The 27,554-nt window shown below is 42.9% G+C and overlaps 1 protein-coding gene across 1 annotated transcript in view; it reads right to left on the reverse strand.

Moving 5' to 3' along the window:
• Positions 1-4,562: 4,562 nt before the first annotated feature.
• Positions 4,563-27,554, reverse strand: part of LOC147333618 (uncharacterized) — a 64,274-nt gene continuing 41,282 nt past the window's right edge. The window contains exons 14-27 of the mRNA XM_086285815.1: positions 25,589-25,984; positions 24,246-24,639; positions 21,776-22,116; positions 18,582-18,977; positions 17,716-18,165; positions 9,932-10,393; positions 9,593-9,856; positions 9,230-9,484; positions 8,898-9,146; positions 8,509-8,766; positions 6,565-6,867; positions 6,202-6,471; positions 5,997-6,080; positions 4,563-5,874 (exon numbers count right to left, since the gene is read on the reverse strand). Coding sequence (XP_086141941.1) covers positions 5,808-5,874; positions 5,997-6,080; positions 6,202-6,471; positions 6,565-6,867; positions 8,509-8,766; positions 8,898-9,146; positions 9,230-9,484; positions 9,593-9,856; positions 9,932-10,393; positions 17,716-18,165; positions 18,582-18,977; positions 21,776-22,116; positions 24,246-24,639; positions 25,589-25,984 — 4,189 coding nt within the window. The 3' untranslated portion in view covers positions 4,563-5,807. The remainder of the gene's footprint in view (positions 5,875-5,996; positions 6,081-6,201; positions 6,472-6,564; positions 6,868-8,508; positions 8,767-8,897; positions 9,147-9,229; positions 9,485-9,592; positions 9,857-9,931; positions 10,394-17,715; positions 18,166-18,581; positions 18,978-21,775; positions 22,117-24,245; positions 24,640-25,588; positions 25,985-27,554) is intronic.

Genomic DNA, 27,554 nt, shown 5'->3' on the forward strand with positions numbered 1-27,554 from the left:
CTCTACATCTGTATATATTTAGCAAATCTGTATATTTGTTCATAGTACATCTGTTTATCTGCCGATCTGTATAGCAGTATAGAACATCTGTATGCTATACAGATTATCTGTATATCTCTACATGTGTATACACAGTACATCTGTACATTTGTCTGCAGTTCATCTGTATATTTGGTCTCTCTGTACATAAACTGTTTATAACTATTCCACCTTTTACACTACCCTTATCTGTATATATCAGTATATTGTGGACTAGAATATGTTTGAGATGCCTCTGAGGATGTTTAGTAAGAAAAAACATTACATCATAAATATTAAGGTGCTCTACTGGAGTGAAGCAACTGGAAAGCTGCACAAGCAGAAATGAACGTTCACTTTTCAGCAACTATTATAGTGGAGCCTGAAGCCTGAACCTACAGCGAGTGCAGCTCTGCAGCCAGATCTGTGAGCTGAACTAAGTGGCAGCAACATAAGCATTTTTTTCCCACAATTTTAAGCTGTTTTTTAGGAATCATATCATGAGATTGGTGTGACTGAGGAGGTGCGAGAATGTATCTGGAAAAAGAAATAAAATTGCCTAATACAGGGGTGGGGAACTCCAGGTCTCAAGCTCCAGTCTCCTGCAGGATTTAGATGTGTCCTTGATCCATTACAGCTGATTTAAATTGCTAAAATACCTTCTAATGGTGGGTGTGCATCCTGACACTACCCCTCAACAGGTCTTGAAGTTCACTAGAGGCCTATAAATAAACTAATCATTTGATTCAGGTCTGTTCACCAGGGTGAGATCTAAAACCTGCAGGACACCGGCCCATGAGGCCTGGAGTTCCCCACCCCTAGCCTAATACATCTAGGACACAATTTAAAGCTTTACACACTTAATTACGATTATGTTGTCTGAGAACTAACACAGAGCAGAAAACGTACCTTGTGATTGAGCTAATTTTTTATTATTCCTCCACAGAGTGGACCAGCAGAGCTCAGAGGTTCCCAGTGGTCAGTCTGTCCAGCAGCATCAAACACAGCTGGACTCCATATTTATGGTCTGTACATGTACAACAACTACTTTTACATCTATTCTGTTCACAGTCATCTCCATGCTGCTCTTTGTAGACCGGTGGATTGTCAGTGTGTCCAACATGGATCTGATGTTTGGCTCCATGATTTCAGTCTGATTGGCTCATTCATAAAGTATTCTGTTCCAGCTGCTGGAGGACAACATCATCACTTTTGTGAAGAACGAGCTGAAGAAGATCCAGAAGGTTCAGAGTCCAGATTACCCAGAATGGGAGGATGATGAGCAGAGGAGCAGCAGCAGAGAGGCGTTTGAAGATCACAGTGAACTTCCTGAGGAGAATGAAGCAGGAGGAGCTGCCTGACCGACTCTAGAGCAGTAAGAGGATTTTTGTAGAAAGATTTAACCTTCTGTGTCATGGCACTTGGTCTTCGACCCAGTCTTTCGATCTTTCTGGACTTTACTGGGTTATTGAAATATCGTATGAGGCTAGTTTCATGGTTATGTTTACATCAAGCATCAAGTATGCTTTGGTGTAACAAATATTGAACAAGTTCGCACACTCACCTCTTTACAATGGACTATAATGTTTAAATGATTTGCCTGTGTGTAATAAACCATAACAGGACATTTCACATATCTGTAGTAAGAAAAATCTCTTTCTGAAAACACTGCACGTCTTTAATGTGCTGCTTGCTTGTGACTTCTTGATGTTGGTAAATACAATAAATGAAAAATACATGTACAACACATTATGCTTCTGCTGTGAGGTCCTTTTTTGTTATTACTGATATATGACATTCCATTGGAAAGAGATGATTGTGAGAACTTGTTCATTATTTGTTCAATGAACAATTCAGCTGTTACACTTTTCAGTATCTGTTTGTATTTTGTGGAATCAACATTTGTGTGCGAGTACACAAAAATCAGTACAGTTATTGCAAAAGTACCAAAAATAAACTAAGCCGACTCACAACTGTACAATAAAACTGTTACAGCCTCATTTTGTTTTTTCAGTAATTGAAAACATTTTAATCACAATAATACAACCTGATGTGTAAATATTGGGATGACCACTAGATGGCTTCAGATCTCCATAAAATAAAAATCCGCAGAAACATGAGACGTGCTCGTTTCTACACAAATAAATAAAACAAAGCATTTTAATAACGACATGAAAAAGAAAATACAGCAGTTGTTAACACTTACTACGCTGACCTATTATTGCTCTTGTATATTACAGATTAGTATGAAGCAATTGCGAGAGTTTTTACTGAGACCATAAAACTACATCTCCCTGATGATGACGACCATGACGACGATGTTAAAGATGATGGCGAGCGCTTCACCAGATCTCAAACTGCGTGTGCTCCTTGAAGGCTGCTCTGTGCACGATGTTGTTGCTGAAGAGTGACTGTCAGTGAGTTACTGCAACCATACATAATATCTGGCTCTCTGAGGTCAGCTGATCAGTGCTTGTTGGCTGTCAAAGCTGTGGATCTCACTTCAATTAGACCCACAATCTGTGGTTCGAATGAATAATATAGTGATGATGGGATTTTTATTTGTTATAAAGGGATAAAGCTTTATTACATTTAGTAAACGCATGTGAAGAGTGAAAGGATGGTATCAATATGTATCAATATGGATATATTAATAGGGTCATTTTATCCTCTTAACCCTTTAAAGCCGGTCGGAGCGGGCACGCTCTCTTTTGCATAACTATTTTTAAATCTCTGTAGAACTGGAACCACATAAGCTAGCGCAATAACTTTTTTGGCATATGAAACCAGAGGAGTTGTACTTACATCTTATTCATTCAGCTTGTCTTAGGCCACGGTTTCCTTCCACATATAGCTTTGCAAAAATTGCATAAAAAGCACTTGCAGCAACAAAAACATAATATTCCAGAAACACGCTTTGCCGATCCGATCAGCTGTTTGTAACACTTCCTACATTGGAATAGACGTCAGCACGAACTATTGCATGTCCGAAATTGGAAGTGACGTCATTTTGCAGAAAATGTAGGGTTTTTTTACATATGGGCCTTGCTTTATAAGCCTATACTGGTGTTTTTAAAACTCATGTTTGACTTCATGCTTTTCTGAATAGTTTCTGGGATGCTTAGAACTCAAATTGCATGAGAAGCTCATCTGTAACCGAAAGGTTGCCGGTTCGATCCCCAGCTCTCACTGTCCTGGTGGTTGTGTCCTTGGGCAAGACACTTTACCCTACCGCATACTGGTGTGGGCCAGATGGCGCGTTATTGCAGCCTCGCTTCTGTCAGTCTGCCCCAGGGCAGCTGTGGCTATGTCATCCAGGGAAGGACGGATGTTGTTTTGCTGTGCTGTATTTTAATGTGAAGTGTACTTATTTATTTTTTATATTGCATGTATTGGTTATATTTTGTGCAGTGTTTTATTTAGTTTGCATGTTTTAGTTACCGTCAAATTGTCCTGGAGAGACTCCGCCCTTTCCCCCGTTTTTACTAATTGGACACACCTGAGAGGAAAGGCAAGGTAATTTACAGAGTGCTCAATGACACATAAGAGGGTTGGAGTTGGGTTCGAGGGAGCACAGAACACCAGCGCGCAGAGGACCAGCGCACAGGGCACCAGTGCAGAGAGTGACAGTACCAGCGGGGAGAGCGGAGACAGCACCAGCGGAAGGCACGGGACGGCTGTGTGGCTTTGCAGTTTTAAAGAAGCGGCGGGCGGAGTTGAGAGCTCTGCCCACCCGGGGTAAGTCTTCGACTTATCCCCTTTTATTGAATAAAAACTGCCGGAAGAATAGTGACTGCCGCTCCTCCCTTTCTCTAGCATATCAAGACGCGAATGCGGAAAGGAAGGAGAGGACTCCGCTGGGTTTCCCTTTTACTTCGCTGGATTTCTTAACTCCCTGGGACTTTTATGCCGTGGTGGATCCCACTGGACTTTTAATGTTGTGTTTGATTGATTTTTATTGTGTTATCCCTTGGCCAAGGTTGTTTTAATTCATTTTACATTTTTAACTATTTAAATATAATAAATTATATTTTTAATTCTACAGTTTTTTTATCGTGTGCTTTCCCTTGGTGGCTCCACTGCTCTGCCCGTTTTGAGGAAGGTTTCCTTCCTTTTAAAAAACACAAACCACCTTGGAAATAAAATCAGCCTTTCCGCTCCGTTACAGCTACAACTGTGGTTTGCCTGCACCAGTGTGTGAATGTGAGAGTGAATGAATAGTGAAATTGTAATTGCAATCCATTATTATTTTGATGCGCATGCAGTTTTTTTCTTTGTTTCAAATTTGCATTGTACTATTTATTTTCTTTTTTCCTGCTGTATATAAAAATTGGTGTATCTCAAAAATAAAACTATGAAGACGCTCAAAAGAAATTTCCTGTTGTTGGAAACTATTTTGTGCAATTTTTTTGTATTTACAGTTTTGAGGGATAAACCTCTTACATTTCTCTAACTATAAATATATGTAAAAAAAACAAAAAAAAACCAACGATTTTTTTATATTTTTGTAGTTTATTGCACTTTTTTGCAATTTATGTAGTTACTAGAGCAGAGCGATATGACCAAAAGTATTTATCACGATATACATTTGAAAATTTGCGATAACGATATATATAACTGATGATATAATTGACACTAGACAAAATAATTTACAACTTTATTAGTGTAAAACAAAAAACCCCCAATGTATTTTCACTTAAACAAGCAGCTGTTTTTTTTAATGTGCATTAAAAGTTATATAATATATAATAATATAATAAAAATTTAACAGTGCAAATGCAAATTCCTCGCTGACAGTTTAACCAAAAGGCATTTCCAGTGGAAACTGGCCGACAGATCCTGAGCATAATCATGTATACTATGTACAAAACTTAAAAAGAGGTTACACACACAATACGGTAATATTATGTTGAAGCACAGCACGTATCACTCCGCGAGGCTCCGTCTACGACAGCCGTAATGCTCCGACAATCCATCAAGCGGTGCGGCTTCGTAGCTTAGCAAAGTCGTACTAAAACATTTGACAGATTTTCGAGCGCCGTGCACATAAAATTGATTCGAGGTCAGTAAACACAACCAGAGTTCATACATAAGGCACACGGGATTATAAGAACCTATAACCTATCTGGTTATAGGTTCCATTGGAAAGAGATGATTGTGAGAACTTGTTCATTATTTGTTCAATGAACAATTCAGCTGTTACACGTTTCAGTATCTGTTTGTATTTCGTGGAATCAACATTTGTGTGCGAGTACACAAAAATCAGTACAGTTATTGCAAAAGTACCAAAAATAAACTAAGCCGACTCACAACTGTACAATAAAACTGTTACAGCCTCATTTTGTTTTTTCACTAATTGAAAACATTTTAATCACAATAATACAACCTGATGTGTAAATATTGGGATGACCACTAGATGGCTTCAGATCTCCATAAAATAAAAATCCGCAGAAACATGAGACGTGCTCGTTTCTACACAAATAAATAAAACAAAGCATTTTAATAACGATATGAAAGTGAAAATACTCTAAAGTTATTAACGCTTACTACGCTGACCTATTATTGCTCTTGTATATTACAGATTAGTATGAAGCAATTGTGAGAGTTTTTACTGAGACCATAAAACTACATCTCCCTGATGATGACGACCATGACGACGATGTTAAAGATGATGGCGAGCGCTTCACCAGATCTCAAACTGCGTGTGCTCCTTGAAGGCTGCTCTGATGATGATGATAATGATGACCAGGAGGATGATGATAATGGCGATGGTGATGATGGCGAGCGCTTCACCAGATCTCAAACTGCGTGTGCTCCTTGAAGGCTGCTCTGTGCACGATGTTGTTGCTGAAGAGTCTAGAAAGAGACCAAAGCAGAGAGCAGACGTCACTCACACAGAACAACATGAATCCACGTGAGCTCAGGCTGTGAATGATTCCTCTCAGAGTCTGAGAAGAAACTCCTTCATGTTGGCTCACCGCACACAGTGGATGGAGGGGTTGATGGAGAGCAGCTGCAGTAACACATCGGTCGAAGCATCAGTGATCTGATTGTGACTCAGACTGTAACACAAACACAACATGTGGCTCTAACTGATCGCTGCACATTATATTACTGTAGTGTGTGTGAACAGGCTGATGGTTGTTGGTGCCTCCCACAGGAGGATCAGTGTGTGACACTCACTCTAGGACTTGGACTTTGTGCAGATGTGTGATGAGAGGGAGCAGCAGCTGGTCAGTGAGCTGACAGTGACTGAGGTCCAGCTCTGTCAGCCCTTCACACGAGTCCAGCATCTGGACCAATGCCCCGCAGACCCTCTGATCCAGCGTGCTGTGACTGAGATCCAGCTCTCCACCCAGGGCTGTACACAGGGACACCGCCCGCCTCACTGCGTCCCTCTCACTGTTCACAGGAACCAGAGACAGCAGCTGGAGGAGGACAGTGTTACTGACTCTAAACAGGACAAACAGAGAAACTGTCAGGATGCATCAACACCAGCGTGAACAAGGTTCTCTCTGGTTCAGACTCTTCGGTGGTCTTTCCCACCTGAGGCGGACCCTGTGGAGGACAGGAAACAGCAGGTCCAGCACGCTGTCCTCCACCTCACAGTCTCGCAGGTCCAGCTGTGTGTCCCGGCTGCCCTGTGTCAGGATGGTGGAGACGGCCCTGCAGTCATCAGCAGTCAGACTCAGAGGCTCAGTCTGATCCTCCTCCGGTAGCTCCACACAGGAGGAGCAGGACAGATCCAAGCTGTGCTGCAGAGTCCTCAGCAGGCCTGACGCTGCCTCCTGCTGGACGTCACAGGCAGCACAGCAGTGGATGAACCTCAGCAGCTGGTTCCTGTCAACACTGGAAAGAAACGCATGGAGACAGAAAATCTCAAATGATAGATGCTGCAAACAAACTGCTGGCTCCAATAAAATGTGTTGATCTTTAAAACTAAAGGATTTTAAGAACAGCATCTATGAACTAGCAGCAGACACATTATTGTAATTAGATGTTGGATTTATGCACAGCACTCATGTTATTAAGACAAAGTCACACTGAGCCCAGTTTCCCTGCTTGGGCTGATTGTGCAGGTGGATGTTAACAGATAACAGCTTTAAATGAATAAGGACTCTGTTCATCTGGTAACTCGTTGTTCATGATTTACTGCATTTATCAGATTAAAAGCATCATTTGTCAGCAGTGATGAAGAGTAAATGTCTCCTTTGTGTCCAGGAAGCCACAGAAACACAGCATGTAGCAGATTATTTTAATGGGTCCAGTTCAAATGTGTCTGCAGACAAACTTGTGATTTGCAGCCTTCAGCTTGTTGTTCGAGCAGCTGATAAAAGTAGCCCAGGAGGTGTAATGACAACACTTGATAATAACTATAATTAATACAATTAAATTGTTAATTCGACCAATTTTAATTCACTAAGATTAAAATGACAATAACGCTGATGATACCATTTGGTAAAACCACAAATGAGACACACAAATCAGAAGCAACAAGTCAGAGGCTGCAGTTTGGGAAACACTGAAGATCACCAGAAATGTTTGGGCCTCATTTGTAAACTTCACCAAATGATTTCCAATAATATATTTTTAAACAATTATCTGCATAATTAATGAGAAATTGCAAAGCTGACATTTGTAAACTTTGTAAATAATTCATGAATATTGTGTGACATCTAAAAACAGGACGGCTAATGCTAAGCTGCAGTGTGTTCAGCGATAAGTCGGCCCTTGGGTGTAAATAAAAAAAATGAAACTTTTGATTAGTCTGAATTTCTTTGTTGTTTAGTAAAGTTTGTGTTGGATTAAAATACAACAAACGGCTCTCACTGTTGCCATGACAGCGGGCTAATGCTAAAGAAAAGCGTGTGTGAATCTCTGAGACTAAACAACAGTCGGGGGCGGGGCATCTGTGATGAAACCCTCGATGATAAGCAGTGAAATAAACATCTGGTCATCATTAAAGAACACATACCATAGTGAGAACATGTTGTTTGTGTCATCAGAGTGTAATTATCGTCTCTTTCCAACTATGATATATAAGATAGGAAGCTTCACCACATTGTTGTTCGTACATGTCGCCACTATGAGCACCACTATCAGCGGCTCTGGGATTCTTTTCCAGGAAAACTGAACTCAAAGCCGTCTTCAAACCAGCTTACTGTCTGTAAACATCAACATGAACCAGTTACTGTTTGATCCTGTTTCCTGTTCCGTGTTTGCTACGGTGACCCTGGGTTGTTAGACAGGCGCCCACTAATAAAATGTGTTATTGTTGCTGTTGTTGTTATTATTACTGCTCTACCTTTAAATGATGTTCACTCTGCCTGCTGTTTGAAACTTTCCTTGTAGTTTCTTGTTCAACTGTTCATGTAATCTGTTCCACACTAACAGTAAAATGTTAGCTTGTTTTTGAAGCATTATGTTACAATAAAGTGTGTTGTTCAGCAATCACACAGTGCAGCACAGAAACGAGCTCTAATATCTGACCTGAGACGAGAAACGCTGTCCAGCATGAGCAGGATGGACTCTACTCCCCCTGCTGGTATGGAGGTCCACAGCAGGTTCAGTCTGACTCCGTCTCCGTGTCTGAGGATGAAGATCAGAGCAGCACAGTCCACTGAGTCCAGCTGTCTGCAGCTCAGGCTGATCACATGACCGAGTGACCTCAGCAAACTGGGAACAGCGTGACTGTCGTGAGCTCTGTAGAGCTCTCTGATGGAGCTCATCACAAAGCTGGGACTGGGCCTGAAAACAAAGAGTTTATTTCCAACTTTGTTTAAAGGATCCATGAAGTGCTGATTAAAGATGAGACAGCATTTCAAATCCTCCTGATTAATCAGCAGAAACTGTGTAAAAGATCAAACCACATTCAGCACCTTTTAAACACAATCCTGTCCAGAAAGGGAAGCAGACGTGTGGTCTCCTCCTGTAAGAACAGGTTCTTCCTCAGGTCCACAGTGATGGTCTGAGCCGACGGCTGCTGCAGCAGATAGTGAAGCAGCTCCCAGCTCAGGCAGCAGGAGGTCAGGTCTCCACCAACCTTACTCAAGAAGGACAACGTCAAGTCCTTGTCCTGGGTTTCATGGAGGAGAGACAGGAGCTGCTGGAAGCTCTCTTCACTCAGTCTGCAGAGATCATCAATATAAAATAAGCTTTGAAGTAAAAATCGACATTTTATTTGTCCTGTGATGTTCAGAAAGACATTTACTTGACTGTCAGAGGACCATGATGGAGCAGCAGTGCAATGAGACCCTGAGCAGGGATGCAGGTCTCAGTCAGGTCTAACCGTCCGACTGTCCAGTATCTCAGCAGGGAAGCCAAACTACTGACGGCCCTCAACAATACTCTGTGTGATGGTCGGGCTTTCTTAGGCACAAGAGAAAGCTCTTCAACAGCCAGCCGACGGGCCGCTCTGCCTCTTCTTACCCACTGAGACAGCAGCAAGGACATGTCGATGGAAAGCCTGAAGAACGAAGAGACGAAAGAGCAGAAATGATGAACACCAAGAACTAAAGATTCACATAGAAATGATGTTAGAAGAGCAGGAGAGAGTCATGGTTTCACTTCCTGCCTCAGACTGTGTAGTTGTGTTGTGTGTCTGAAGAGCAGAGCGCCTCCTCTGGCAGACATCTTGCTGGGTGTGAGGATGAGATCCACTTTAGAGCCGCACAGTTTGAGAACTCTCCCCACAGACCAGCAGCTTTTCCTGTGTAACGCTCCTGTTAGCAGCAGCTGGAAGCCCAGCAGCTGCAGCAGAGACTCCAGCTGCTGGGCCTCCTCTCTGGATCTTACAGACATGGATGTGCACACACTCTGGAAGAACTCTGGATCACAGCTGGAACACAGCGAAGATGGGATCAGAGAACATGCTGGAAACGTTCTGCAAATGAAACCATCATCACTTATTTACCTGAGCTGTGAGATAAAAGGCAGACACTGCAGCAAACTCCTCACTTCACTCTCTTCATGTGAGCAGCCTGTCAGCTCCACTTGTTTCTTCTCTGGTTGGAGTTTCAGCAGCTCCAGGAGGATGGAGGTCTTTCTCTCTGAGAGGTCTATGGACCAGACTGCAGGAGCTGACTGGAAAACTGGCTGTAATGATGGAAGGACACTCAGACCTGTTTTAGTCTCACAGTCCTTCACATGGGAGTACAGATCCAACAGGAAGTTAATCTGATCTCGCTTCAGATCATAATAATCATCATCATCTTCATCCAAGCGTCTCTCATGAAGAGGGAATGTTTGATATGTGCACACTGATGCTAACAGCTCCAGGATCTTCTCTCCTGTCTGCTGCTCTCTCTCTGCTGCTGCACAGAACAGACTCACAAAGATCCTCGTTCGGTCTTCATCTGATGTCTCAGCATCAACTCTGCAACAATAAGAAGGAAACATTCAGTGATGATTTGATGTGAGCTGCATTGAAACAACCACACACTGCTGACACACTTTGCAATGTTTGTGAGTTTAATCTGGATCTTTGCTGATTTTCTGTCTTCAGTAAAATAAAACTTTGATAAAAATCAGAGTCTCTTTATTTCTTTGGAAGTCAGCAAACTCATAAATTGAGCAGAGGATCAAATAATTATGTCACTGCTGTAAAAAGGTAGAACACTGTGAGAACAGCTGTAATACAGTGTTGTATTATTCATGTACGTCGGAGTATTTGGAGAGTTTAGATTTTATATTTGCTATGGTCACTGAATCCTGGTGTTTCTTGGTTTAATGCAGTAACGTCTGTTTTCTACAATGTTTATATGACAGGAAATGCTGTTTGCGTTGGATTCTCTATGATGAAGGAGATGGCGAGCCACCTCTGAACCTCATCACCTCCTTAGCCTGAGCAGCTGCTCTGAGCTTTCACTGTGCCAGCCGAGGAGGCCACGCCCCCTTTTTCAGCCTTCACCTGAGTTCACCTGTGTGAAAGCACAGCACCAAACAGCTTAGCTGCTGTGTTTCACTCAGGAGCACTTTGGAAGTGAACCTGACTGGACGTCTTTACTAAAACTGACTGACTACAAACCAGAGGAGCCAACGACAGAACTTCCAAACTCTTCAACATCCCAGAGACACTTTCCTGCATCATCAGGTGACTCCTTGTGATGAGGGTGTCAGGGGTTGTGTGTGGAGGCGTGGAAGAGATGACCCAAACGCTGGACTCACAGTGCAGAAATGAAGAGGATTTATTGGAGGGCGAATGAACAAAGCAGGAACGATGGAGTGGCTGGCTGGCTGACTGACTGACTGAACATACAGACGGAGGGATGACATGAACATCAACATCAATGACACGACAGAGAACTGGTGAAACCGAGGAACTTAAATACACAGGTTGAATGATGACAATGATTGGAAACAGGTGAGTACAGGGCTGAACATAATCTGACTAATGACACGGGAGACAAGCTGACACGGGGAAAAAACAGGAAGTGAGAACATTAATGTGGCGAACCAAACTGAACATGAACAAACTGAAATCACTGGGTCAACGACCCAGGAACCCTGACAGTACCCCCCCCCTTCAAAGGCCGGCACCCGACGGCCAAAAGAAAAAAAACTAGAACAGGGCGGGCGGAGGGGGCCCAGGACGGAGGGACGGAGTCCACACAGAGACAGTTCAGGTGGGCGGCCACGTGGAAGGCAGCAGCGACCACTGAGCCGGTCCGGTGGGCGGCTGCGGTGGTCGAGATGAGACTGTTCCGGTGGGCGGCCGCGTGGTCCGCGGCCAAGACGAGACAGTTCAGGGGGCCGACCGTGCGGACGGCAACGGCGGCGGCGACGTGGATGCAGTTCGGGAGGCCGACCGTGCGGAAGGCAACGGCGGCGACGTGGACACAGTTCGGGAGGCCGACCGTGCGGAAGGCAACGGCGGCGACGTGGATGCAGTTCGGGAGGCCGACCGTGCGGAAGGCAACGGCGGCCACTCAGGCGAACTGTGAAAACTGGAGTGTGCAGCGTTTCCGTGAGCAGTTTTCCTGCATCTTGACTCATGTGTGTAGAGTGTTCATAACATCAGCATCATGTTTTTGTTATTTGTTTTGTTGGGTTAAAAATAATTAAGTAAACTTGTGATCATACATATGGATCACCATGGCACATATCATCAGCCATATGATTTATTTATGCAGATGAAAAAGTGAGTGTGAATGTGTCTGACGTCACAGTGTTTTTGTGCGCTGTGTAAAAGTAATTGCCTCTGATTGAGAGAGCGGTGATTCTGCAGGTCACCAGCTATTGTAAAGAAAAAAACCAAACAAAAAAGAGTGAAAAAGAGAGAGAATTTATATTGTAGATGAAAAAAAAAATCATAGGAAAAAGGTTTTGTGTTGATCAGCCAAAAACAACTACAATCTAATTTTCTGCTTTTAAGAAAGGATTGTTCACAAAAACACACACACAGAGAGAGAGATGTGTGTCGATTAAGCAGTGATGATAATAATGAAAATGTCTTAGTTTGTCACTTTCAGGTGAAAAGCAGACCTGAATCAATTTTCCACATGCAACAGTCGGAAGAAAGTCATAGTTTAACATCATTGGAAACATTCAGGCCAAGTTTCTGGCTGACTTATTTACAGCACCATGTGTCTCTCAAACTCACAAGCGAGCTCTCACTCCTCCCTGAAGACAAGGAATGCAGCTCCAAAGAGCAATAACATGGCAGATAAAGAGACAGCAGCAAAGTCCTGAGCAAAGAGTCCCAGCAAGCAGCAGCAGTGTGGACAAACAGCATCAGAGAAGAAGAGCAAACCCATCATCCTGACTGATCGGATGAATGGCACTGTGTTTACAACAAGCTGCAACTTCACTGTGCATATGAAGAAAACGTTTGAGGAGAACTGAACAGTTGGAGTTTGACATTTGCCACCTTTGGAGTAAAATGGCAAGAAGAGACAGTGGAACACAGGACAAAGCTGAAGGAGAACTGCCGGCTGTTGGACTGTTGAAGTGGGAGAGGACAACAGAGTGAGAGTAAGTGGAAACACAGAGGAATGCTGTTATTTAATGTGGGAAATCAAAATTTGGGTTAGCAAACCTGGGAAAAAGAAAACTGACTGCTTAAGTTGGAAAATTGTGAAGGAGTCTGAAACACTGCGAAAATAGAAACATATACAAAATCACACACACAAGCAGAACATGCATTAACCCTACTAACACAAACATAAGAGAGTTTATGAAGATTAGACAACATCTTAAGCATGTGAGTCTGTTTATCATCTTGTCCAAGTCACTTAGTGTGATGCAAAGACCAGTGGACTCATAGCACATTAGTTAAGAAATGATCAAATAATAGCAGAGAAGTGTGTAGGAAAGGCAGCTTTAAGAACATGCTCTGCTGGATATGCAGCTCCACAGACATGCATTAGACCTGCCTAATAGCACAAACACACATGCAATGAAAATTAGCTTGTTATCTCTCATCAGTGTTAAAATAGTGTTGATTTAACAGACACTTGTTATTAAATACTGAATTTATCCAATGCTGACAATTAACTCTCTAGGTTGCAGGACAACAGTTTAACTTTTGTGGAAAAAAAAGATTCTGGTTTGACCAACCAGTGATCAGACAATAAATTTAGTTGTTAATATAGTAAACTGGGAGAAGCTTCCTGCTTGATTGATGCAGCACAAGTAATTTACTGTATGAGGGAAATTGTCTTTTGTGATACTATTTTGAACATGCTTTTCTGTTGTCCTGTCACCTTAGTGGGTTAATAGCTGATATGCAAATTAGTTGATCGGTTTTAGATTAATGAAAGGTGACTGAATTCTAGCACGAGTGAATGAGATGTGTTGGAGTTTGTGTGTTGAGTGGAGACTCTAAAACACTGAGTTTCCTGTTTTGATGTGCGAGTGAATCCTGTATTTAGATACACAACTCTGAATACGTCAGAACAAACTTCTTTTGTGAAGTGCATGACAGCATGTCACATGTTTTATGATGAAGGGAAAAAGGAAAACTGAATAAAATCTGTGGCCTAAATGAGTGAAGAACACAGACCTGGGGATTAAACTCATAGCTTATAAGACATTAGGATTATGTTGTGTGTTGTGCAGCTGATGGTTGATTTGGAGTGAATCTAGCTGATGATTTTTCTTTTGTTGTGAAGTTGAGCCTGCCAATTAGTATGATGGTATGATAAACCATGCTAATGGTATGATTTACCTGAGATGAGGAGCTTGTGTCATGACTTAACAAGGCCTTTTTATTTTGATACTTTCACAGTGCACTGAAAGTTTTGTTCGATAATCTCTGTCGTTTGAGCAGATCTGCACGATTAGAACAGAAAGCGCTGTACGACACGTCGTCGAGGAAATTGTTACAAGTGAGTTTCTCCACATTAAAATGGGCTCTGGAGAAAGCCACTTATTTGGGACAATTAGAAAATGATAGTTCCTGCCCAAAAAGGATTCAGCGAGGTAATCCGATCTAAACTTCTTCTTTTTCTTTTTGAAATGACGTCATTTTGCTGAGAGTGGAAACTAAATGCGACGATGGGTTCCACTATCAGCAAAGAAAGAAAGAAAGAATGTATGAATGAATGAGTGAAAGAGAAAAAAACTGACTGGTAAAAGCTGACAAGACTTTACTGATGTAACACGACTGTGCGGAGTTAACCCCCACCTGACAAAGGTGCAGATGAATCTATGTGTGTTTCCTTTTACAGGAGCAGAAAGATGACAGCAACATCCGAGGTTGCATGACGATTTAAGCTTTTAAATGCCACTTTCTGTGTCTGTGCATCTACCAGGGGTGTTATTCACTACCTTGTGTTGCTCACAGAGGAAACTGTGAGAAAGTGTGTATACGTCTGCGCAGCGCTAACATTTGCATTTCTTTTCTACAGCATTACAGTTCTTCATGTGAATTGATGGTGCGATTTATACCAGGACAACTGGTTGATGTTTTTTTTCCTACTACAGGATTTCTGGGTTTATGTGTGAAGAAACTGTGTTTATAGGTTAGGAGTGGTGATGCTGTTACACTGTGTTTTTGGGAAAATGTGAAGGTTACTTTGATGATGTGAATAACGTGAGAAATTTCCTGTGTTGAAAACTAGTGTCGCTTCTGTCCACAGCTATGGATGGCTAACTTTATGGTCTTTTTATGGCACCTCTGGAACCTGTTGACCTGCGTCTGACTACAGTCAATGTGTGTTGCTAATGTTTGTTTTTTCTATGACTGCATGTAGAGGATTCAGCAGAACCAGACAAGTGACATGAGAAAAACAAATAAGGGATGCAGTATTTATGGAATAGTTTAATATGGAGCTCATTTGCTGGCCACTTTTGAGCCCATAGTAATATATGAGTGGAGTGACTTTGCTTAAGAGGAGTCACCGATTACATTAATGTTAACTGAGCACATTGGATTATCCATGTCTGAGGCAAATTAGGGTAATAGTTGTAGTTTACTGATTTGAGAAAACCTGCACATGACACTTGTCTTGCTGATGTTGAATGCTTATTGCTCTTATGATACAATTGTTTACAAGAGTGAAGTTTGATTTCACTTCCAGATCTTGTTTTCCAGGCCATGATGGTGTGTATGCAGGCTCCTGGGAGAGCCAGGTGTTAAGCAAACTTAATATGCAAAACACACTAACATCTTTTATTGCAGGGTTACGGAGTTGCTCCGGCAGAGATGCCCTAATGTTGCCTGGGACATGATCTAGCTAAACTTTTTCTTTAAGACAGGGATCCAGGTTTGATGAGTTGACGCATGGTACTGCGTGCTAGCTAGCATGACGGAGTTTCTATACAGCTGGGTGGGTGCTATGAAGTTAATGATGTTGAACTTTATTTTGTTCATAAGTTATTAGAGTTGCCAACCGTCCCGTCTGGTATTCAGAGAAAATATTACGCGTTTCTTATTGAGGTGAAAAGGAACAGTTTGTCCCGTAATTCAGCTACAATGAAAAAGGCACAAAGCTGGAGTTATTCTGTGTCTTTGCTGCACAGCTGCCTCTTCTTTCATTCTCTCACCCTCTCTCTCCCGTTTCTACTTCAACCATGAAACTGATCAGTGATCAGCTGATCGGCTCTCTTGTTTGTTTATCGCCCACTTTGCGCCAAAAGAGGAAACCAGCGGATGTCGCGCTAAACAACAGCAGCACGTTTAAGCTTGATCAGCTGTTGTTAGAATTTATTTAATATTAATTTCTAGTATCAGCTGATGTTTGTTGGAGCCACAGCTGCAAAAAAGCTGCTGGTCATGATATGGTTTGGTTATCTGGTGAGAGGGAAACATGAAGATGAAACCAGGAGATGTCCTTACTGAATCATCAGAGCTGTGATGGAGAAACAGGTTTACCTTTTATGTGACATGAATGAGTTGAAGGGAAGTTATGAACTGTTTCTGAGAGACAAATAACACCAGGATCCTTTTTTAGGTAGCTGACAGCTGGTAACTGTGCAGGGGCGGATCTAGCAAAGTGTTGCCAGGGGGGCAGGTAGAGCATTAACAGGGAAAGGGGGGCACAAAGAAATACTTTTCTTTCTTATTCTCATTTAAAATGTCTAGCTTTTAAAAAATAATTATCTGAATCTTACAACAAACGATTGATAGATTGATACATATATACCATCAGAACAGTGTACATCACTGTCACAACAGTGTTTATTTTCATTCAAAGGCTTTATGATTTTTCCTATAATGGTGGGCCGGTCTATAGTCAAAATGTCCGGGCCAATTTTCTGTCCCAGTCCAGCCCTGTATGCAGCTCATCTGCAGTCTGGTGTTACCTACAACTTCCTATTCAGAAGGCAGAATTTCCGAGTTCTGAGTACAATCAAAGCACCACGACTGCAGTTTTTGTGTTGGATGTAAAAGGCGCACATGACGCTGTGACGTAGGCTAGAATCATGGCAGCAGTCAATGACGGTCCAGGCGTGGGATTTCTCTCGTGGAAATATGCACATTATCTTTTCCTTTCTATTGGTAGGTGGCACAGTGCACTTGTGGCAAGTAAACAAGCTAGAAGACTGGCAAAGTTATGGAAGCAACACATTAACAAGAGAATTCTGAGTAAAACCAAAGTTACTTTCCCTAGTAACTAGTTACTTTGAAAGTAACGAGTAACTTGAAGTAACTGAGTTACTTTTGAGAGAAGTAACTAGTAATGTAACTAAGTTACTATTTTAAAGTAACTTACCCAACACTGTTTATAGCTCTGTGTCACCTGTTAATGTAACAATATTTCTTATTAATGGAGGTGAAATCAGTGGGTCTGCTTTGTGTGGAAGAAGACAGAAATAACGTATGAATGGTCGTTGTGTGGATGTGGAGAAGAGAGGCCCCAAATGCAGTCTGAAGCTGAACATCCTGGATGACTCAAACTGTTTCCCTCTGCAGTGAAAGCTGCTTGATGCTGTTTTGTTTTAAAGCCCATCAGAAACACATAAATACCTTAACAGTATAATTTTTATTAATATTTTTAATGAAGCTTTTTTTCCCAGGAGGTCTTAGTGATGCTGTAAATGTCAATAAGTGCAGTTTTATTCTCACAGACAAACTGTCACATGTTAAAAAACTGTTGAAGGTAAACGTTACAAATTTGTGGACTCATTTCTATAAACTGACTTCAATCAAGCAGCAACTAAATTGTCAAATAGAGCTAAAATATTTTCATGAATTATTTTCAGCACTCATTTATTGATAGACAGACTATATTGTGTGAAGAACATGTCGTGTACCTGAGCTGTGAGATAAAAGGCAGACACTGCAGCAAACTCCTCACTTCACTCTCTTCATGTGAGCAGCCTGTCAGCTTCACTTGTTTCTTCTCTGGTTGGAGTTTCAGCAGTTCCAGGAGGATGGAGGTCTTTCTCTCTGAGAGGTCTATGGACCAGACTGCAGGAGCTGACTGGAAAACTGGCTGTAATGATGGAAGGACACTCAGACCTGTTTTAGTCTCACAGTCCTTCACATGGGAGCACAGATCCAACAGGAAGTTAATCTGATATTGCTTCAGATCATCATCATCATCCTCCATGTGTCTCTCATGAAGAGGGAATGTCTGATATGTGCACACTGATGCTAACAGCTCCAGGATCTTCTCTCCTGTCTGCTGCTCTCTCTCTGCTGCTGCACAGAACAGACTCACAAAGATCCTGACTGCTCCATGACGATTCCAAACATGAACACTGGAACAATAAGAAGGAAACATTCAGTGATGATTTGATGTGAGCTGCATAAAAACAGCCACACACTGCTGATTGACTCCATCTGGTCCATGGTTCCTGTACATAATGACGCTCCATGTCAAATATATCATAAAAGAGGGAAACATATCATCTCAGTTGCAGCACATAACTAATTTATTAATCCTCATATAAACAAGAAAACACAAATATTTTAGAAATTTGTCAAAATTCCACTTTTAGAAGCTTCTTTAAATCAAGAAGAGACTGTAAAAACTTTACTTTAAGATTAAATGAATAGAAAAGTTGTTTTCTGCTTTCTTTGTAAAGTAACTATATACTATGTGTATACTGCATGTGGTGAACGCATGTTCTCCATCAAAACTCTTCACTAAGCTTCTGAATACAATCTGACTTACCTGAGCTGTGAGATAAAAGGCAGACACTGCAGCAAACTCCTCACTTCACTCTCTTCATGTGAGCGGCCTCTCAGCTCCACTTGTTTCTTCTCTGGTTGGAGTTTCAGCAGCTCCAGGAAGATGGAGGTCTTTCTCTCTGAGAGGTCTATGGACCAGACTGCAGGAGCTGACTGGAAAACTGGCTGTAATGATGGAAGGACACTCAGACCTGTTTTAGTCTCATAAGAGTACAGATCCAGGAGGAAGTCACACCATTTCTCTTTAAGAGGACTGTATTTGTATGTGCACACTGATGCTAACGGCTCCAGGATCTTCTCTCCTGTCTGCTGCTCTCTCTCTGCTGCTGCACAGAACAGACTCACAAAGAACCTGACGTCATCATTCAAAACATTAAATCTGTAACAATAAGAAGGAAACATTCAGTGATGATTTGATGTGAGCTGCATTGAAACAACCACACACTGCTGACACACTTTGCAATGTTTGTGAGTTTAATCTGGATCTTTGTTGATTTTCTGTCTTCAGTAAAATGAAACTTTGATAAAAATCAGAGTCTGTTTATTTCTTTGGAAGTCAGCAAACTCATAAATTGAGCAGAGGATCAAATAATTATGTCACTGCTGTAAAAAGGTAGAACACTGTGAGAACAGCTGTAATACAGTGTTGTATTATTCATGTACGTCGGAGTATTTGGAGAGTTTAGATTTTATATTTGCTATGGTCACTGAATCCTGGTATTTCTTGGTTTAATGCAGTAACATCTGTTTTCTACAATGACAGGAAATGCTGTTTGCGTTGGATTCTCTATGATGAAGGAGATGGCAAGCCACCTCTGAACCTCATCACCTCCTTAGCCTGAGCAGCTGCTCTGAGTTTTCACTGTGCCAGACGAGGAGGCCACGCCCCCTTTTCCAGCCTTCACCTGAGTTCACCTGTGTGAAAGCACAGCACCAAACAGCTTAGCTGCTGTGTTTCATTCAGGAGCACTTTGGAAGTGAACCTGACTGGACGTCTTTACTAAAACTGACTGACTACAAACCAGAGGAGCCAACGACAGAACTTCCAAACTCTTCAACATCCCAGAGACACTTTGCTGCATCATTCAAATTCAAATTCTATTTGTCAAACACACACACAATCATACACAGTATGACATGGGGGTGGGGGGGGGGGGGGGAATGCTTGTAGCTGTACAATGCCCGACCATTAAATGACAGAAAAAAAGTTTTACAATATTTACAATTTACAGGTTACTACAAAATTTACAAATTAACTTAGGAATTTACAGTAAAGAATGTGCAAATAGCAGAAGAGATTATAAAGATTATAAAGATTATAAATTACAGGAATTATAGGATTATAGGAAATGTGTGGTGGTGCGTGTGGTGATTTGATGTGTGGGAGAGTCCAGTCTTATAGTGACGTGTGTGGGAGAGTCCAGTCCTACACCTGGTTCAGGGCCCGAATATCCTGGGGAAAGAAGCTCCTCCTCATTCTCTCTGTTTTGGCCTTAAGGGAGTGGAAGTGCTTCCCGACCTCAACAGTGAGAAGAGTCCATTGTTGGGATGGGAGAGGTCCATCATAATCTTCCTAGCTTTGGACTTGCACCGCTTGGTGTAGATGGACAGCAGGTCAGGGAGCTCTGATTGAATGATGCGTTCGGCTGAGCGCACCACTCTTTGCAGATCTCGTATGTCCTGCTTGGTGCTGTTCCCAAACCAGGTGCAGATGTTTGCCGTCAGGATGCTCTCGATGGTGCAGGAGTAAAAGTTCTTGAGCACCTTCAGTGGCAGATGGAAGTCTCTAAGTCTTCTGAGGAAGAAGAGACGCTGACGGGCTTTCTTAACCAGGGAGTTGATGTGGCAGGACCATGACAGGTCCAGAGTGATGTGGACACTCAGGTATCGGAAACTGTCCACTCTCTCCACTGGCGTGCCACTGATGATGAGGGGCTTGTAATTCCTCGCCTGCTTTGTAGTGAAGTCAACGATCAACTCCTTAGTCTTGCTGACGTTTAGGAGGAGGTTATTCTCCTGGCACCAGGTCTCCAGGTTCCTAATCTCCTCCAGGTAGGCCGTCTCGATGTTGTCGGAGATCAGGCCCACAACAGCAGTGTCGTCAGCAAACTTGACGATGGAGGTGGTGTCTGATGTGGCTACACAGTCATAAGTGTACAGTGAGTACAGCAGGGGGCTTAAAACACAGCCCTGAGGCACTCCAGTGCTGAGTGAGATGGAGGGGGAGACTTGTTTTCCCACCCTCACTGATTGGGGTCTGTCTGTGAGGAAGTTGAGGATCCACTGACACAGTGATGAGCTGAGTCCTAGATCTGTCAACTTGGTGAAAAGCTTAGAGGGAATTATTGTGTTGAATGCTGAACTGTAGTCCACGAACAGCATCCTACATAATTCCCTCTGTCAGTGTCCAGGTGACTCAGGGATGTGTGGAGCAGGTGAGATATGGCATCGTCTGTGGAACGATTAGTCCGGTAAGCAAACTGAAGTGAGTCGATGGTGGCAGGAAGTGAAGAAGTGATGTGATCTCTCATCAGTCTTTCAAAACACTTCATCACAATTGAAGTCAGTGCTACTGGACGGTAGTCATTGTGGCAAGTGGGCTGTTGTTTCTTTGGAACAGGAACAATAATGGACTGTTTGAAGCACGTGGGAACCACTGCTTGGGCCAGGGACAGGTTGAAGATCTCCGTGAACACCGGTGCTAGCTGGTCAGCGCAGGCTCTCAGGACCCGGCCAGGGATTGCATCAGGTCCTGCTGCCTTCCTGGTGTTCACCCTCCTGAAGGTGTTCCTCACGGCATGCTCTGTGATGATGAATGCATTTTCTTCACTGGAGCACTCCGAGCACGTGCAGCTGTTTGTAGTTTTAATTGCTGTGGCGTCGAAGCGAGCATAAAACGTGTTCAGCTCATCAGCCAGTGAAGCGTCGGCATTCATCATTGAAGAAGCTGGTCGTTTATAGTCCGTTATAGTCCGCAGTCCTTTCCACAGGCTCCTAGAGTCGCACTGTCATAGCTGTGACTCTAGTTTTTCCCCGTAGCTCCGCTTTGCCTTTCGGACCGCGCTGCGCACGTTGTAGGATGCAGCCTTGTATAGGTCCATATTACCGGAGACGAGCCCTTCATTGTAGGCAGCGGTGCGTGATCTCAGAGCGTCGCGGATGTTTTTATCCACCCACGGCTTCTGGTTGGCAAACGTTCGGATGATAGATCTTCCTGCTGTGTCGTCCGCTAGTTTCCCGATAAATCCCACAACCACTTTCATAAACATGTTGATGTCATCAGAGCTGCGCCGAAACATGTCCCAGTCTGCATCATCCAGTGCATCCTGCAGCGCGGCCACTGATTGGTCCGTCCAGCGAGCGACCTCCCTCCTGATTGGTGGTTGCTGCTTTAGCCTTTGTTTGTAAGCAGGCATGAGGAAGATGGCGGCATGATCCGATTTTCCAAATGCCGGCAGGGGCTGAGCCTTGTAACAGTTCTTGAACGGGGTGTAGCAGTGGGCTAATGTCCTAGTGCCCTGGGTGGGGCAGTTGATGTGTTGGTGAAGGTTGTGAAATGTCCATTTGAGATTCACTCTGTTAAAATCTCCCATAACAATGAGCGCGGCATCTTGGTGAAGTGTTTGTCGATGTATGAGAGCCTCATGTAGCTCACATAAGGCAGTGTCCGAGTCCGCGTGAGGCGGAATGTAAACAGTGCAGGCAATGACCGCAGTGAATTCCCGAGGGAGATAGAAAGGGCGACATTTAACGATCAAAAGTTCCAGATTGGACGAGCAAGAGCGTGAGAGTGGGGAGATGTTTGTGCTGTCGCACCATCTGTTGTTCACCATCAAACACACTCCACCACCTCTTTTTTTCATTTTCCTTTTCTTCATTTTCCTCCATTGTCCTGTCCATGCGGTAAACCAAAAAGAACCCCGTCGGCTGCACGGCGTGGTCTGGTATCGCTGGGTTCAGCCAAGTCTCGGTGAAGCAGAGGAGGTTGCAGTCCCGAATGTCTCTCTGGAACTTTATTTTGGCTCTGAGGTCATCAAGCTTGTTATCGATGGATTGAACATTGGCTAGCAGGATACTGGGCATGGGTGCGCAGTGTGCGCGAGCCCGTAGCCTGTTCCTGATGCAGGCTCGTTTCCCTCGAGGCCTATCCTATCATCAGGTGACTCCTTGTGATGAGCTGTGTTTCATTCAGGAGCACTTTGGAAGTGAACCTGACTGGACGTCTTTACTAAAACTGACTGACTACAAACCAGAGGAGCCAACGACAGAACTTCCAAACTTAAACATCCCAGAGACACTTTCCTGCATCATCAGGTGACTCCTTGTGATGAGGGAGCAGCTAAAGTAGCCTTGATCACTTCAATATCAACATTGTGTTCGTGACGTTTACACTCGTCTGTCAGGCTGTGTGAAATATTCACTAGTGTTTTGTGATCATTCACATTTGACTTGAAAGAAGAAGTTTCAGTACATTGAAGTTACAGCTCTGAGTGGCTCCAGCTGCTCAGTGAGTCTCTTTCTCTCTTAAAGCCTCAAACTCAGACTCTGGCCCTGCTCATTTAATATTCTGCAAACCTTCAGTGAGTTATGTTTGCATTGTGTGATCAATATTTGTATGTTCTGTATCACTTGTGATGATTTGACGTGAGCTGCATAAAAACAGCCACACACTGCTGATGGACTCCATCTTGTATATAATGAAAGTCCATCTTAAAGCCATCTTCCATCAGAGCAGCTGAACAGTGTTCTTAGACAGTTACTGACTCACAACACAAACACTCAGCCTGTGTGTGAAATCACTGCGTTCTGAACTGTAACTGTTATTTTGTTCGCTGTCTGACTTTAGAGAGTCAAACACTAAACATCAACAATGCAGAAACACACAGAGTGGAACAACAACATCTACAACAGCAGCTTCACCTGCTGCTCACATCACACACCTCTCTGCTGTCTGACATCTTCATCTGCTCACTATAGAGCTGCTACCACCATCATCATCATCATGCTCAGTAAAACAAAGTCAGAGATAAAGTCCAGCTTCATGTAACTCATTCATTTACTGAGTTATGTCACTGAAGGACTCGTTGAGTTTGCTTTCATGCTGTTTCCATGGCGATGATAGATTCAGGTGTAAAGGATGTTTCTGGCATGTGTGCACTCCAACACTCTGCAGCAGGAGCTCAGTCACATGATCCTATCAAATATAAATCTAACCTTTCTGATGAGAACGTCTTTATTCTAGATGCTGATAAGCATTAAAAGTCGTCTGATATTTATAGAAAATATGAAACTTCATAGCAACAAACAGCTGAACACGTCAGTGAAACACAGGGATGGACTGAGAACGTTTCCCTCTGAAATATGACAGAGTCTGAATACATTTATAACATGATCCATGTAGATGAGGTCAAACATATGATGGTGATGACAAACAGGCAGCACAAGACAAAATCATCACTTTACAATTCATGGAGCTCCAAATATTTCCATCACTTATTTTCACACCAAATCTTCTCTTACAGATATTTGACTCATGTGAAGAGCATGTTATTTACCTGAGCTGTGAGATAAAAGGCAGACACTGCAACAAAATCCTCAATTCACTCTCTTCTTCTTCTTCTTCTTCTCCCCACAACAACAGCTCCACTTGTTTCTTCTCTGGTTGGAGTTTCAGCAGCTCCAGGAGGATGGAGGTCTTTGTGTCTGAGTAAGGTATGATCCAGACTGCAGGAGCTGACTGGAAAACTGGCTGTAATGATGGAAGGACACTCAGACCTGTTTTAGTCTCAAAGTCCTGCATATGGGAGCACAGATCCAACAGGAAGTCAATCTGATATTGCTTGAGACCATCATCATCATCATCATCATCATCATCATCCTCCATGCGTCTCTCATGAACAGGGAATGTTTGATAAGTGAACACTGATGCTAACAGCTCCAGGATCTTCTCTCCTGTCTGCTGCTCTCTCTCTGCTGCTGCACAGAACAGACTCACAAAGAACCTGACTGCTTCATGACGAAGTGACCACAGAGGAAGAACACTGTAACAATAAGAAGGAAACATTCAGTGATGATTTGATGTGAGCTGCATAAAAACAGCCACACACTGCTGATGGACTCCATCTTGTATATAATGAAAGTCCATTTAAAGCCATCTTCCATCAGAGCAGCTGAACAGTGTTCTTAGACAGTTACTGACTCACAACACAAACACTCAGCCTGTGTGTGAAATCACTGCGTTCTGAACTGTAACTGTTATTTTGTTCGCTGTCTGACTTTAGAGAGTCAAACACTAAACATCAACAATGCAGACACACACAGAGGGGAACAACAACATCTACAACAGCAGCTTCACCTGCTGCTCACATCACACACCTCTCTGCTGTCTGACATCTTCATCTGCTCACTATAGAGCTGCTACCACCATCATCATCATCATGCTCAGTAAAACAAAGTCAGAGATAAAGTCCAGCTTCATGTAACTCATTCATTTACTGAGTTACGTCACTGAAGGACTCGTTGAGTTTGCTTTCATGCTGTTTCCATGGCGATGATGGATTCAGGTGTAAAGGATGTTTCTGGCATGTGTGCACTCCAACACTCTGCAGCAGGAGCTCAGTCACATGATCCTATCAAATATAAATCTAACCTTTCTGATGAGAACGTCTTTATTCTAGATGCTGATAAGCATTAAAAGTCGTCTGATATTTATAGAAAATATGAAACTTCATAGCAACAAACAGCTGAACACGTCAGTGAAACACAGGGATGGACTGAGAACGTTTCCCTCTGAAATATGACAGAGTCTGAATACATTTATAACATGATCCATGTAGATGAGGTCAAACATATGATGGTGATGACAAACAGGCAGCACAAGACAAAATCATCACTTTACAATTCATGGAGCTCCAAATATTTCCATCAGTTATTTTCACAGCACATCTTCTCTTACAGATATTTGACTCATGTGAAGAGCATGTTATTTACCTGAGCTGTGAGATAAAAGGCAGACACTGCAGCAAACTCCTCACTTCACTCTCTTCATGTGAGCAGCCTCTCAGCTCCACTTGTTTCTTCTCTGGTTGGAGTTTCAGCAGCTCCAGGAGGATGGAGGTCTTTCTCTCTGAGAGGTCTATGGACCAGACTGCAGGAGCTGACTGGAAAACTGGCTGTAATGATGGAAGGACACTCAGACCTGTTTTAGTCTCATAAGAGTACAGGTCCAGGAGGAAGTCACACCATTTCTCTTTAAGAGGACTGTATTTGTATGTGCACACTGATGCTAACGGCTCCAGGATCTTCTCTCCTGTCTGCTGCTCTCTCTCTGCTGCTGCACAGAACAGACTCACAAAGAACCTGACGTCATCATTCAAAACATTAAATCTGTAACAATAAGAAGGAAACATTCAGTGATGATTTGATGTGAGCTGCATTGAAACAACCACACACTGCTGACACACTTTGCAATGTTTGTGAGTTTAATCTGGATCTTTGTTGATTTTCTGTCTTCAGTAAAATGAAACTTTGATAAAAATCAGAGTCTGTTTATTTCTTTGGAAGTCAGCAAACTCATAAATTGAGCAGAGGATCAAATAATTATGTCACTGCTGTAAAAAGGTAGAACACTGTGAGAACAGCTGTAATACAGTGTTGTATTATTCATGTACGTCGGAGTATTTGGAGAGTTTAGATTTTATATTTGCTATGGTCACTGAATCCTGGTATTTCTTGGTTTAATGCAGTAACATCTGTTTTCTACAATGACAGGAAATGCTGTTTGCGTTGGATTCTCTATGATGAAGGAGATGGCAAGCCACCTCTGAACCTCATCACCTCCTTAGCCTGAGCAGCTGCTCTGAGTTTTCACTGTGCCAGACGAGGAGGCCACGCCCCCTTTTCCAGCCTTCACCTGAGTTCACCTGTGTGAAAGCACAGCACCAAACAGCTTAGCTGCTGTGTTTCATTCAGGAGCACTTTGGAAGTGAACCTGACTGGACGTCTTTACTAAAACTGACTGACTACAAACCAGAGGAGCCAACGACAGAACTTCCAAACTCTTCAACATCCCAGAGACACTTTGCTGCATCATTCAAATTCAAATTCTATTTGTCAAACACACACACAATCATACACAGTATGACATGGGGGTGGGGGGGGGGGGGGGGGGAATGCTTGTAGCTGTACAATGCCCGACCATTAAATGACAGAAAAAAAGTTTTACAATATTTACAATTTACAGGTTACTACAAAATTTACAAATTAACTTAGGAATTTACAGTAAAGAATGTGCAAATAGCAGAAGAGATTATAAAGATTATAAAGATTATAAATTACAGGAATTATAGGATTATAGGAAATGTGTGGTGGTGCGTGTGGTGATTTGATGTGTGGGAGAGTCCAGTCTTATAGTGACCTGTGTGAGAGTCCAGTCTTATAGTGACGTGTGTGGGAGAGTCCAGTCCTACACCTGGTTCAGGGCCCGAATATCCTGGGGAAAGAAGCTCCTCCTCATTCTCTCTGTTTTGGCCTTAAGGGAGTGGAAGTGCTTCCCGACCTCAACAGTGAGAAGAGTCCATTGTTGGGATGGGAGAGGTCCATCATAATCTTCCTAGCTTTGGACTTGCACCGCTTGGTGTAGATGGACAGCAGGTCAGGGAGCTCTGATTGAATGATGCGTTCGGCTGAGCGCACCACTCTTTGCAGATCTCGTCTGTCCTGCTTGGTGCTGTTCCCAAACCAGGTGCAGATGTTTGCCGTCAGGATGCTCTAGATGGTGCAGGAGTAAAAGTTCTTGAGCACCTTCAGTGGCAGATGGAAGTCTCTAAGTCTTCTGAGGAAGAAGAGACGCTGACGGGCTTTCTTAACCAGGGAGTTGATGTGGCAGGACCATGACAGGTCCTGAGTGATGTGGACACTCAGGTATCGGAAACTGTCCACTCTCTCCACTGGCGTG

Source organism: Aulonocara sp. 'chitande type north' Nkhata Bay, linkage group LG3, assembly GCF_057382095.1.
Source record: "Aulonocara sp. 'chitande type north' Nkhata Bay isolate Kocher_YH1m ecotype deep benthic linkage group LG3, A_spYH_male_GT1.1, whole genome shotgun sequence".
NCBI classification, from domain to species: Eukaryota; Metazoa; Chordata; class Actinopteri; order Cichliformes; family Cichlidae; genus Aulonocara; species Aulonocara sp. 'chitande type north' Nkhata Bay.